The 13,521-nt window shown below is 38.2% G+C and overlaps 2 protein-coding genes across 3 annotated transcripts; both read right to left on the bottom strand.

Moving 5' to 3' along the window:
• Window positions 1–518: 518 nt before the first annotated feature.
• si:ch211-215i13.3 (brain and acute leukemia cytoplasmic protein) lies at window positions 519–3,767 on the bottom strand. Its single transcript, XM_068576097.1, has 3 exons — window positions 3,425–3,767; window positions 3,048–3,172; window positions 519–1,917 (listed from the first exon to the last, which is right to left on the bottom strand). The coding sequence occupies exons 1-3, from the start codon at window positions 3,561–3,563 to the stop codon at window positions 1,792–1,794; spliced, it is 390 nt and encodes a 129-aa protein (XP_068432198.1). The 5' UTR covers window positions 3,564–3,767; the 3' UTR covers window positions 519–1,791.
• A 1,146-nt stretch (window positions 3,768–4,913) lies between these two features.
• atp6v1c1b (ATPase H+ transporting V1 subunit C1b) lies at window positions 4,914–13,197 on the bottom strand. Of its 2 annotated transcripts, none has more exons than XM_068575181.1 (13): window positions 13,101–13,197; window positions 11,435–11,685; window positions 11,273–11,340; window positions 11,030–11,115; window positions 10,779–10,873; window positions 10,464–10,555; window positions 9,942–10,040; window positions 9,143–9,211; window positions 7,675–7,767; window positions 7,201–7,294; window positions 6,867–6,964; window positions 6,566–6,689; window positions 4,914–5,734 (listed from the first exon to the last, which is right to left on the bottom strand). In XM_068575181.1, exons 2-13 carry the CDS (start codon window positions 11,564–11,566, stop codon window positions 5,636–5,638), a joined length of 1,149 nt encoding a protein of 382 aa, XP_068431282.1. In that variant the 5' UTR covers window positions 11,567–11,685; window positions 13,101–13,197; the 3' UTR covers window positions 4,914–5,635. The 2 variants fall into 2 exon arrangements, with proteins under 2 accessions (XP_068431282.1, XP_068431281.1); XM_068575180.1 differs by lacking the exon at window positions 13,101–13,197 and adding an exon at window positions 12,971–13,094.
• Window positions 13,198–13,521: the final 324 nt, after the last annotated feature.

Below are 13,521 nucleotides of genomic sequence, written 5' to 3'. Positions count from 1 at the left end.
CCTTAATATTTTATTAAATTCAAATAAATATGAATGCTATTTCTGGTCTTAGTGAGTTGTGCTTATTTCTTGTGCAGCTTACTTTAGTTCTCACGCACTTTCTACAGAGTTCTATTTCCTGCTTACGAAAATGTAGCTCACATCATGTGTTTTTATAGATTTTTACTGAACATTGTTGACATGAACTATTTATAGTATCATGTTACACTACCAGTGAGAGCTAGAGACTATGATTTTACGCAATATGTTTTATGAATTTATGCATAATTTCTTATATTTTATACAACAATGAATAAATATGAATTCAACTGCTTTTGTTTTCTTGAGATGTTAATAGATGGTCATCATATTCGTCATATATAAAAGTATGTAGAAGCAAAATAAGAGAGATAACTATCAACTGTGTGGATGCTTGGTAAAGGACAAAGTGAAAACTGTATCTTGAAGTATCCGTGAGGTATATAAACACATCAATTAATTCATAGAAACTAACATAAAGCAATTTATTGGTCTATTGATGTAGGCTGATTAATTCTGGTGTCACGTTTGCATGTAAGGAGAAATTATTGCATTGCCCACAACTTTCTGAGTTTCACAACTTAAGAAACTGACAACAATTTTAATTCAAAGAAGAAAACTGTGTTAGATCATGTGTTTAAATGCTGTTTTCCATCACAAAGGTTTGCCTGTACACATTCAAACGTTATCATCTCAGTGAATCATCAAAAACTCTTGACAAGCAACAGCCGTCACAAGCAGAACATGTCAGATCAGACTGGTAAACAGCGCCATCTGATGGCCATAACTCTCACTCTCCTGATGACCCATTCTAAATTACTCTTCTTTATGTACTTCTCTGTGCAGTTTTTAAATTTGTACGTGTATCAAATGAGCAAAACGTTTTATTTCAGACAGTTTGCTTCTCCATGTCTGGGTAGAAACATTTTCCACCAATGCTGAAACCATTTAAGATTGATTTAAACATGCAGATCAGTGTAAGCCACATGGATGATTCATCAGTACAATACATAATAAGGGTAAATGGGAAAGTGTAACATAATGTAACAGAAAATCAGAAGTAGGAAAACACATAATACTGAACCAAACAAATTCTCAAAGTGAAATCAGGAGCAATTCAGATTAAGATGTAGGCACATGCGGGTGTGTTTGTTTGTTTATCTTGCAAAGGCTGGAAAAGACAGTCTTCAGCCTTTAGGCATTAAACCTCCAAATCTCAGTTTCTAAACAGCACTTCAGGGTCTTTGAAATGAAAATAATTTACAGCATCAACTGAGGTTAAACATCATCATCATTGTTTTTCATTCGCAACAAAAGGAATATACTTGCACAAAGAACTGAAGCAAAGTCTTGAGGAAGGCCGCACACAGAAAACATTTGATGTGCAGACTGTGATTATCATGTGCATACGGGACGGTCTGTTCTTGTTTTCTTTAAAATTGGCTTAACACAGTGACTGATTCCCTGACCGGCACCTTAAGCATGGGAGAAGGGCGTGGTGGAGAGCGCGCACACTTACTGCGATGCACTCTCTGCTTCACTTCACGCATGCATTCGCAACAATGGCACAACAAGGATGCATCATCCTGAGATCTTTGGATGGAGACATTATGCAGGTGCTTTTGTTTTAAGTCACTGAGATCGACAGCCAAGGTCTTGCAAAGTCACGAGCAAACATCATCCACAGAAGTCTGTAAATCCCCGTCCCATCGTCTGGTGAACTTTTCACAGCTCGAGCTGCCATCTTCCTCTTCACAGAGTCTTGGCTTTTCTTCATCTTTCATCACACACGTTCCCAGGTTCAGCGTCTCCACTACTGTTAGTATTGACGGGCTGCCCATCCTTAGACAACGCACTGGCCTCTTTTGACGCCCTCCTTTTGGACTCACGAGTGGTTTGCTGTGAAAAGATGTGAGAGTTAAAAGCCCACACATTTGCAGTCAGAGTGGATAGCATATACACACAGTTCCTCCAGTCCAGTAGCTCTTACAATAAAAATAAAAAAAGAAATGTTATGGTAGAGGTCGTACGCAAATGAAAATAATTTTTACATCCATACATTTTTCATTCTCAATAATAACTGTTTGCACTAACAGCTGTACAGTCAGAGGACACTCAAACATTGAAAGTCAGGAAAATATTGTGTAATTAAATGCAAATGCAGAACATTTTTAGGTCTGGAACATCAACATTTTCCCATTTGATTAATTGTATCAATAAAAATGTGCGATAATATTGAAAAATACCCATTTTCTAATTCTTTGTTGCATCTGTCCGTTCTTCAGCCCAAAACAAACACTTTCTCTTTAGTTGACTAATCGAATAAGAAGCTCAAACGTCCTTTGGAAAAGGACTGCAACCAATAACTTGTTTCATGAAGGATCAATAATGTTTACTTTGGAAAGACCCAGAGGGACATCTGTGAGTGGCTATTTTATATTGACTATTCAGTGCTATTATTGACAAAGAAAAGCAGCAGGTCTTGTATTATGTATGGTTCCTGTTGTCGTGTATCTATATTTGCATCTTCCTCAAAATGTTGCCTGTAGATATTATTGTAAATATCTCTGCAAACTTATTTCATAACATTATTTCAGATTACAATACACACTATATATATATATATATATATATATATATATATATATATATATATATATATATATATATATATATATATATATATATATATATGCCCTCATTCCTTCCCTAAAGCTGTCATGTTCTTAAAAGTTAAATTAAGAAATTTGAAGTCCAAATTCAATATTATTGTCAATTTCCAAACTTGGCATGAACAAATTGAAAACTACTGATTCTGATTCCTCATTAAGTTGATTTTGATTCTGCAGAGCAACCTGTCAGAAGGACTATCAAACACTGCAAATGCACATGTAATGTCAGAGGACAGGTGCACTAGGTCATGCTGTTAGGTCTCACAGCCTGTAACGTCACCATGTGCAGAGACAGAGGCTCTTGGGGTTGAGGTTTAGCTGTCAGACGTGCCAATATCTGCTACCAGTGACACCTACATCACTCAAGGAGCGCCTGGGTCTCCTCTGGTGGTTGGAGACAGTGGACGTGAGGGCCTGCTTCCCACACTGGGTGCCTGTGTTGACCATCCTCTTCTCCCTCAGGCTGGCCTCCAGAGCTTTACCTTTGGACAGCAGTAAGGGCTGAGATTATCATGTGAAACCAGCAGATTCTTGTCCTGGCTTCTTTCGACAATAAGACAATAGTAGAGCCGCAAAACTGCTACGTCAAGGAGTTGACAGCTGACAGTTTAGACTGGTTTATTTAGCTTTCCTGTGATCCCTATAGGTGCATTATTTTCTCATCTTAGCTGTGATGTGGCCTGTGGCACATGCAAAGCGAGACGATGCAGTGAAAACAGCGAGGAGGCTCTTACTGTTTGCTACTGGCAGAGAGGTCTCGACGTCCGTGTTGGTGAGCCACGTCGATTCCGTTTCTCTGGTCCAGCTCTCATGGTACCTCGGCTCGATGATCGCGTCGGCCCGACTCCCCCCACAACCCATCGGGAAAAGCATCCACGGCAGGTGCGGCTGACTCGGGCTAAACACTGCTCGGGTTGTCTCACGACGGCCGCGGCATCCTCTCCTGGATCTCTACTGCGGCTCAATCCGTGGTTCCGTCACCATCATGAGCTGCTGCTGATGTTGATGCTCTCCACAGACAGCAGCTGACCAGCATTAAGACACACCGGAGCTACCTGCGTCACCCAACTGCACCCAGTCGGCCCGCTGATAGGCTGTGTGGGATATCGACTCCGTCACCATCGTCATCATGCAAATATGCGCTTGCACCAATCAAAATCACACTTTAAGTCCCCCCATATCGCATGTATCATACCTGTACAAACATTTAAAAAAATAGACTGTAATGTTGGCTCAGCAGATGTAAGAACATCTATGTAGTTGTCAAAAAACAGCTGCTCATTTTAGAACATTTTAGAACTGTTTTAGTATCTTGTCGTTTATTCATTGTGTTGATCAGCATAAACTTATGAGTGCCAACGGGAGGAGTTATAGTTGTTAAAAAAGATATTTTTATATTAGCTTTTATATTACATATAATAAACCATTTAACAATAATGATGCTACTTGTACACGTTAAATATGATGGCTGATATTATAGTGTCACCAAAACCATTAATGTTAATAATATATATATATATATATATATATATATATATATATATATATATATATATATATATATATATATATATATATATATATAGTTATATAGTTATATAGTTCTTTAAGAATATTATAATGGTTCATTTAGAGTTAAATAATCAAAAGTAGTCAAAAGAGGATAGTTTACAAAGTAAATGCAGCAGACAAATTGGAAAACATTTAACTATTGGTTTTATTGATAGTGTTTCAGATCAGTGAGACAGCATTAGTAAAAAAAAAAAAAAAAGTTTGGGGTTCAATGGCTGTTACAAATCCTCCATAAAGGTATTTATCCATCTAATTGGAAATACAACAGTTATATAAAATCCATTAATAAAGGATCATAAGATTTCTCCTTTCTAATAAGCCATCATATCTGTTATTTATTGAGGTAGTCAACAAACGTAAAGAACCTGACATTTAAATGAGGCAAACAATTTATGTAGCGAAACAGAGAAGTGTTGAACATATAACTCCTTGAGCAAAGATCTAAAACTATTCTAAAACCGTTTGCTTCAACAAGTTTGTATTTTAAGTCAACATAAGTCTAAATGATATCCAACATTTTTCTTCTTTTACTTTTTTCTCTTGGAACTGATAGTGATTCTGATGTTGATTAATATCAGCCTGAAAACATGTATAAACTTTATTCTGCAGTTAAAAAGGAAAGTGAGCCAAAGTCCATTATATTTCACATAGAGTATTTATTTTTCACATTTATTTGAAATATGTTGTGTAATTCTCAGCTATAATGACAAGACAGCATTTGCACATAGACCCATCAGTGTTTTTCTCAAACTGCTAAATGTACAGGAATTTTAGGACCATAATCAGCACATATTGCTTCTTCAAACCGTAAAATGATCCGTCTCAGTATTTCACAGGATTACAGCTTTAGTAGAGGAACAATGGTCAACATCTTTTGTAAACAGACATTGCTTACATGGAGCTCAAATACATCACTTTCAAGAACTGAACAAAAGAAATTCACTGATTATAGAGGCTTTAAATAAATACTATATTTAATATACATTTATTTTTTTTCCCATTTTCCCTCCATATGTACCATTTTTGTTGGTTTTATTAAAGTAGCCAGACAGGAGAGAAAAACAACAATACAAATTCAGAAATGTTATCTCCTTTGATGGGGAATGCTTGGTGGGTTTCACCTCGATCTATTCACTTTTACATCATGGTACAAAGAGGAGGTAAAAAAACAAACAAAGAAGATGGCACATATTTGTTAAGTATATTAGAACAGAAGTTCAACAACTTGTTCAACATGGACCGAGGAATGTACCAGGAGCATCAGAGAGGAAAAGACGATGGGAATGAAAACTGGAAAAACAGGAAATCTTGGGGATGTGAGCGTGTCACACTAGAATAATACTGCACAGAGTGAGATGATGATGGAAATTCATCTAGACTTTGAAGTCCAGCAGGTTGCAGTCGATCTTGTAATAAACGTAGGGGTAGTACTCCTGCTGGCTCAAGTTCAGCCCCGGGATGTCCATTGCAGCCTGCAGGCACAACGGAGACACAGTTAGACAAAATAATCACACACAAAATGTTTGCATCCATGTTTCGATACTTTTTATTGTATTATAGTAAGTTCCTATTAGAGTTTCAAGATACCATTGTTGTGTTTGTTTACTACATACGTGGCCTGTCTTAAAATACATATTTCCCTCCTGTCTGTCGTGCAATATATTCATCTGGGTTGTTGAAGAGTGTTGGAGGTATCAGCCATAGATATTTCGGCCTTATTGCCAATATAATAGAACTAGCTGACATGACCAGAAAAACCTTTAAAGAAATAACAGCAATGACTATTCAGGAATCATGACCCAGTTATTCAAGAGACCTTGTGAGTGAGCAGTTCCTCCATGAAACAACAGAGGCGATATCTGTCACACCAAACAGGATGTTTCGGTGTTCTGAATAAAGAATAGATTTACAGAAAGGCTTTCCCATTTGTTCAGCAGTGAACGGTGATAAAACAATCTAGAAGCTTGTTTCCGCGCCGAAGGCAATGCAAAGCTCCTCTAGCATGGTGAATGAATGAGCCATGTTTTCTGGCATCGGAAGGAAACTTCATCTTTCAATTTTAGTCATGCCTGTTACAAAAAGCATTCGTCGCAAACTAGTGTCATTTTCATTATTTTGAAAATGAATTTAAATAATACATTTGCAACCAAAGTTAGGAAAATGTATGTATGTAAATAACAACCAGATGCCAGTAGCTCAAACACAAGAGATGATCCGAGTTACATGTCAAAGAGCTGGGCCTGCCTTTCTCCAACCATTTTACTGCCACTTTCACAGCCAAAGAGCCTGTGACAGGGACTCACATCAATGATCGCAGCGCTGCTATCCAGGTGTTTGTACAGGTCGGAGAGCACCTCTCTCAGCTTCTTCATGTTCTTCTTGTTGGGCTGCAGCAGCATAGCCTGGAAGTTCACTGGTAGTCCATATCTATGAAACACAAAAAGTCTTTCAGGCCATCTTTCCTCTTGCACAGGAAACAAGAATAAACTAATCTTGCATTAAAAAGAGCGAGTGAATGGATGTGAACGTATGCAAAAAGAGCAGCAGACTGATTAATTTCACTGAGTGAGTTTCATGTAAGCTGCTGGGTCTTCACTTGCTTACCTCAAAACTGATTCCACAAACACACGAAGGGCTTTTATGTGGATCCACGCAATGAAGGCTTCACTGAAATTCACTTTCAGCCACCGTACCAAAGGCCCCTGTGTGGATAGAAACAGCATTTTAATATTTTCTAAAAAAGAATATATACTTAACTGGCTGAAATTCCCATTTTGGATGTTTTTTAATTAAATCATTCTGGTGAATTACCAGTAGGTATATTGACAGAAGTATATTCAACTGGTTTTAGGCTTTCAGCTCTATGTAAGAAAGCTCTATGAAGCTCCTTCCCCAACTTAGTCAGTAGTTCTGTTTATGCCAAAAATAGCAGTCGTACAAACTGTTTCTTCTTGTCAGTGGACAAACGTGTCATCTCTTCCTTGTCTGCCTTCATCTCTTCCTCATTATACTGGAAATCCCGCACTGTAAACCTAGGTCAGGACACACAGAAGAGAGCTTGCAATCAGCTGTCAGTGAACACACACACACACAACACACACACACACCTACACACACACACACAAGTGCACACCAGAAAAAGGGCTACACACAAACAAGACACATGAACACACAGATCCCTGAGTCGTGCTAACTGGAGAGACTGTCCAGTGCTGGTAAATTGTGTTTATTATAGAATGGCAGTATTTTTTTAGAGCATAACAAGCCAGTTCCTATGTCAACAAATAAGTAAATTTCAATAATGAGATATCATTACTGCCATTTATCTGTGGTTGATTTTCCAAACATTACAAAAACACAAAATAGAAACACCAAGCTAGAATCTCTCAAGTGGAAAATAAAATGAATTTACTTGTTTTCTCTGGCTTGGTGCTTGAAGTCATCCATAGCCTTCGTAAAGAGAGTGACACTAAACAGACCGCTGTCGTTGTCCTCAAACATCAGCCTGCAGGAGAGGACATGACACGTTGCGATGTTTACACAATAAACTCATATCTTATATTCATGGCCTACTTTAATGCCTTTGTAGAAGCCCAGTAAAAGTAAGAAGACAAGTCTAACGTTCATTATAAAGAAACAAAAAGGTTGAATACCCTGTAAACAATTTGATTAGACCGCAATATATATAATATTCCCAATATTACTCATAACAAGATTTCTTAAGTATCTAAAAACGACTTGGCCTGCTTATAATCCAAAACATGTAAATCGTGCTTTCATCAGGTAATTATTTGTGACACTCACATCTGAAAAGGTCTTTTACAAAAAGTTACAAAAAGTCAGCAACCACTTGCGGCACTTGTTTTTATTATTATGTACACCGCCATTGAGAACCTTATTTAAGTACTGCACAAATTACATGCATTATTAATTAATCGTATAATCCCGAAAGATAAACTCAAACTAACAAATCCGCTTGTTGTGCAGATTTCACTATATTGAACTGATTTCCTTTGATACATATTGGGTCACCACCACTTATTAGTACGTTGAGGCAGCAATGAGGACATGATCCCTCACTGGCTTCTCACTCATTGAAAGAAGCACAAACCAACTGTGTGTGCTGGAACCCAATTTATAGATATTATGTTGAAATATGTGCAGTTAAGGATCAAGTCTGCATTAACAACGCACAGATTAACATCTGTTCCAGGTTTAAATGTAGGTGTTAAAATCTATTAAAGTGGAGATAGTCAAAATTACAATAATTCCACTGTTCTAGCTGCATATGAGAAACACACACATATATGATGTTTCCCATTTCCTGTTCCATCAGCAGATATGTTTTGGAAAGACAGGTCGCTAGGTTACCATACCATACTTAGTGTCTGTCCAAAAGCCCGAACATAACGTCACCAATCATCTGGCCCGGTTGGCAAAAGGTAAGTTGCCTTCTGCAGGTCAACCACATAATGTTTTCTATTTCAGTAGATTTTTAAGGGTCAGCCATAAAATGTTTCCAATACTAATCAGAGCATGAAACCTGCTGAAACAACTGTCGCGGACACAGGGGTGGTGCACTGCCTGACAATAAGGATATCAATATTCAAGTTGGTTCTCTTCCTCGGCTCAACGAGGGTTAAGGTGCTCGCCAGAGTGTGAAAGCTAGAACCCCATATTCACTCTTGTTTTGGAATGAGTGCTTACAATCTGGTCGCTATGTTTTTATCGAGGTTGATGGCCAGAAATGTCCTGAAGATAACGAATAAGAAATTGACAAGTGAATTATTTTGCCTATTTATTCTATTTTTTCACCTACTCATTGAGGCTTTTAATTCAGATACAACACAGAAGTCAGTGAACTGAACCACCGGGCTTACTTTGTGGAGCGTGGCACGACCATTTCTGCCAGGGTCTCATACGTCTTCTGCCAGTCAGCATATCCTGTCCTGGAGAGATTGGAAAGGGAAAGAAAACATCAATGTATTTTACATTTGAGAATTGTATTTAACAGCTGATACCAATACTGATAATACAACATTTAAAAATAGATAAATAAATTGAATGGACAAAACCAAGTGTGAGGCGAAGAAGGCCCTGGGGACACCACATCATGGGACTGAAGATAAATGATTTTCACTGGGTGTCTTCTTAAATGACCTTTATCTACCCATGTAACCCACATTCCATTATCCAAACCGCTTATCCTATTTTAGGGTTTGCAAGTCGCTGGAGCCGATCCCAGCTGTATGACATTGGGTGCAGGCAGGGTTCACCCAGCACAGACAACCATTCATGCTCACATTCACTCCCACGGGCATTTGGTTTTTTTTGGTGCGTTTCCAATTATTAAGCTGCACGTCTTTGGGCTGCGGGAGGACGCAGGAGAACCACGGAGAGAACGTGTAAACTCCACACAGAGGGATCGGGGGTTCGAACCCTCGCCCCTCTTGCTGCGAGTTGACAGTGTCAGCCATTGCAGCACCGTGCAGCTCTGTAACCCACATTATACCTTTAAAAATGCAAAAATAGATCGTTTTGCTAAATAAAAATCTATTTGACTGTTTGTATGCAGCTGTAAGAGAAGATCCTCCATCAAATCTACCATAGATACAATGACATGAGAACTCTTAACTCATCGTAAAGTGAAGATGTAGATACTGATGTACGCATACTTACTTTGGGACAACCACCAGCACAGTAACAAGGTACTCAGAGTCCAGTACAAAATCCTCTTTCTTCACAATGTCAGCCAAACTCCTAGTCAACAAACTCCCCCTAAAGAACGAGACATGCATTTAGATACTCAGGCAACTTGAACTTCTCTCACAATGCCATACAAATCTTTTGGTTCTAAATGTTAAACATATACGTACAACAGGAAATCAGGGCAGCTCAGAGAGGGTGATGTGTAAAATGTATATTGTTTAAGCAACAATGTTAAGTGAGTTTTTACTACCTCGCTATGGCAGGAAAATGGAAAACATACAAAAAGAAAATATTATCTGTGATTTCTGTTTGTAACTGCTGTGAGTAGGACAAGGGGGATATTAGTAAATGCCGTCATGTACTAACTTTAACTTTGCTCGGTTGTACAGCTAATTGTTTGCGATTAAGCTAAAACGTGCCACGGTATTTGGCTTTCGTCAAGCCAAATCATAGACAAAATACAGTACATTCAGTTATTATTTTTTAACTCACGCATTCTTCCTCTCCAAGTTTTGCAGGTTTCCCTTCAGGTTGTTGTAGGCTGAAGCTCTGGCCTTTAGGTCATTGTCTATCTGAGTCGCTTGCTGGAGAACAGTAAGAGGAGGAATAAGCATACCGATACTTCCCAAAATGTAAAAATATGATAAATATATAATGAATAACAGGATGTTTTCCATATTCTGAAATGAGTATAGAAATATACTATAAGTAGCTCAGTGAGGATCATTTCCCGCACCAAACACACAATACAAAATCACTCAATGTGATCACAGGAATAGGCAAAATCAAACTAAGACAAAGGTTTACCTTGGCGATGATCTCAGAGATGTTTTTCAGCGACTGTTTGATTGGATACTTCGCCATGTCCCACTGAAATCTGGTGATATAGGTGACCAGATCAACTGAGGAACAGATTAAAGTTGTCTGCATTAATCACCTTCATTTACAATGGCTGTGTTTTATTACACATCAGAGCACACAGGATCCTACAATGTCTGTTAACAAGTGAAAAGTGTTCGTCTGGACACCAGTCCGATGATTAAGTAAACAGCAGTTACCTCCATTAGCCAGTAGGTTCTCCTGGACTTTGTCTCGGCTGTCCTCCAGGACATCGGCCATGTACTGAGCGACTTTCTTCACCACACTAAAAAAAGACCAAAGAAGCATTAGATGACAACAATAGGCAGAACTGTTCTAAAATATGGTTATTTGTTCATCTAACAATTGTCTCCTGCTCCCCAATAGATTTATAGGGAACTATAGAAACTATTTCAGCAAAGTTTTAACACATAAAGTTTTACCTTTCCACAAAGGTGTCTAGTTTAGCCAGTTCATCCGACAAACCCACCAACACATCTAGTGTTCCGACCTGTTAGAGACAAAACACACCAAAATATGAACAAAAACCTCCACGAGATGACTTAAAGGGGAATTGTCTTTTGTGGGGAATACACATGAGTGACCTTGAGATCAGGGATGTTGAATTTGTTGTTAGCGGAGAGGTTGTTGGCGTGTGCGGTGGCCACCATCAACTTGTCCCAGGTCTGCTGGCACGTCTTCTCCCCCGGTGCAGAGATCAACCAGAATTCTGTCATGGCTGTTGGTAAGAGGTTTGTCCAGGTTTGATGCGAGGAAGTCACTCAGGATGAAGTAGGAGACAGAGTATCGGTAGAGCTCTGGGATTTGTTTGAGGGCCGCTGTTCTGTAGCCGACTCTGAAGGAAAGTAAAAAGAAAATGGGAGATGATATGTACGGTGAAACAATGAAAATTATGCTATATATATACCTATATAAAATACTATTATCATTTACAGCATTATAGATATTGCAGTTGGTTGTATTAAGCCATTGTAGGCAATGTTTAAAAACCCCTATTTCAATGATTTCTGTATCAAACCATTAAGTACTAAATTGGACAAAAACACTAATTATTGTGAGGTAATTCTTCTAGTTTACAGTTCTCCACATATATTACATCAAAATAATTTAACTTAGGTTAGGACATTTTAACAAGATCAAACTTTGGAGATATACTGCAGCTTACTTGATTCAAAGCATTTCACACATGTGAACCGTATATGTAGGCCTACACAGTGTGCTTTTTAAAGTACTTGTACTAGATTGTATGTTATGCTTCTGAATACTTCCACTCTGCTACATTTTAGTGGAAAATATTGTACTTTTTACTCCACTACACTTAACTGACATGTGTTGTTAGTTGCTTTGGATGTTGAGCTTTGTAAACAAAACACATAATCAACACAAAAAAAAACGATACCTTACTTGATTCGATATACAGCTACTTTATTCAGCTACTTTATATACTTTATGTATATAAAGTAGCTGAAAGCTGCTGATATGTCACTTATACAATAATATGAAATACATGCTACTATAATTTTGCATAATGAGAACGTACTTACACTTTTGATGTTCAAGTTTATTTTGCTTTGGCACCCTTACAAAGATGTTTAATGTACCGCATTAATTATATTTTGCTATAACTGCCTTTGCTAAAATAAAGGACACGAGTACTTTTTCACCACCGTGTGAGAACGGATTTGCAGCAGGTATAATGAATTAGAGTCATATTAAGGAAGATTTTTGTTCCACTGTTTGTATTTTGCTTCCAATTCATTAACTTGCTGACATATCCCATGATTGTAATATGATCTCTACACACTCACTGGTTAATTGCGCCAGGAAAACTCAAAGAGACTGGTGTCCATGTCTGCTGATTGACTGTCATATGATCAGTTCGAGTTCTGCAGAGGACACACTAAATACTGAGCCTCCTCTTAATTTAACACCATGAACACGTGACTCAGGGCTGCTGGTATTCATGTTGGATTTGTGAACCATTCTCACTACAAATGACTGTTCATTACCTGGGTCTTGTGTGTCTAAATGCAGTGTTAGCTCGCTGCTGACATGAGCTGTTTGCATCGCAGTGTCTCGCGCTGTCACGACATCATTAATCGGTATATTTCCGTACTTACCAGTCTGCTTATGGCTTTCGAATGATGCCCACACGGTGTAATTCAGCTAGATAGACGCAGCTTATCATACATAGCGCAGATAAAAGCAGCTTTTCGACTCAAAGGTGTAACAACATAACGTCTTACTCACAGTCAGCTGATCAGGGCAGTCGTCGTGCGTCTGCGCAACTGCTGCTGCGCGCTGTGCTGCCTTCACGTGACAGACAACCGCGTGTGAGATTCCATGTCTGTATATAAAAAACAGCAATAGCAGTTGTTAAGCGGTGCAAGTAATGGAAACTGTGATTTCATTATGTATTTTTCATCGATTTAAAAACCGATCTGGAGTACACCTGGACTCCACACCCGCGTGAATTGATTGATGCATTGAGGAAGCCAAAGGTTACGTAGTTAGATAATTTGTTGAAATTTATTAGTGATGGAGAAAAAATAATAGGTGATGGACAAATAGTTAAAAAGATTATATATTACTATGAATACTGGATATAAGAATTACAAAAAAATTGTAGTAGGCCTAGTAATTCAATGTCGTTTTGGGTTGTAGAGGCTCC

This window comes from Clinocottus analis, unplaced genomic scaffold (genome assembly GCF_023055335.1).
Source record: "Clinocottus analis isolate CAN_PGR_092001 unplaced genomic scaffold, fCliAna1.0.p SCAF_14, whole genome shotgun sequence".
NCBI lineage: Eukaryota > Metazoa > Chordata > Actinopteri > Perciformes > Cottidae > Clinocottus > Clinocottus analis.
This window is presented reverse-complemented; position numbering and strand designations above follow the sequence as displayed.

Excerpts from the sequence above, each read along its gene's own strand:
- si:ch211-215i13.3 (XM_068576097.1), bottom strand. The coding sequence starts at position 3,563 with ATGCTTTTCCCGATGGGTTGTGGGGGGAGTCGGGCCGACGCGATCATC. Across the intron at positions 3,173-3,424 it reads CTCTCTGCCAGTAGCAAACA|GTAAAGCTCTGGAGGCCAGC; the intron begins GTAAGAGCCTCC and ends TGCTGTCCAAAG. Across the intron at positions 1,918-3,047 it reads CCAGGCGCTCCTTGAGTGAT|CAAACCACTCGTGAGTCCAA; the intron begins GTAGGTGTCACT and ends ATCTTTTCACAG.
- atp6v1c1b (XM_068575181.1), bottom strand. The coding sequence starts at position 11,566 with ATGACAGAATTCTGGTTGATCTCTGCACCGGGGGAGAAGACGTGCCAG. Across the intron at positions 10,556-10,778 it reads TCTCTGAGATCATCGCCAAG|CAAGCGACTCAGATAGACAA; the intron begins GTAAACCTTTGT and ends ACTGTTCTCCAG. Across the intron at positions 7,295-7,674 it reads CACCAAGCCAGAGAAAACAA|GTTTACAGTGCGGGATTTCC; the intron begins GTAAATTCATTT and ends GTCCTGACCTAG.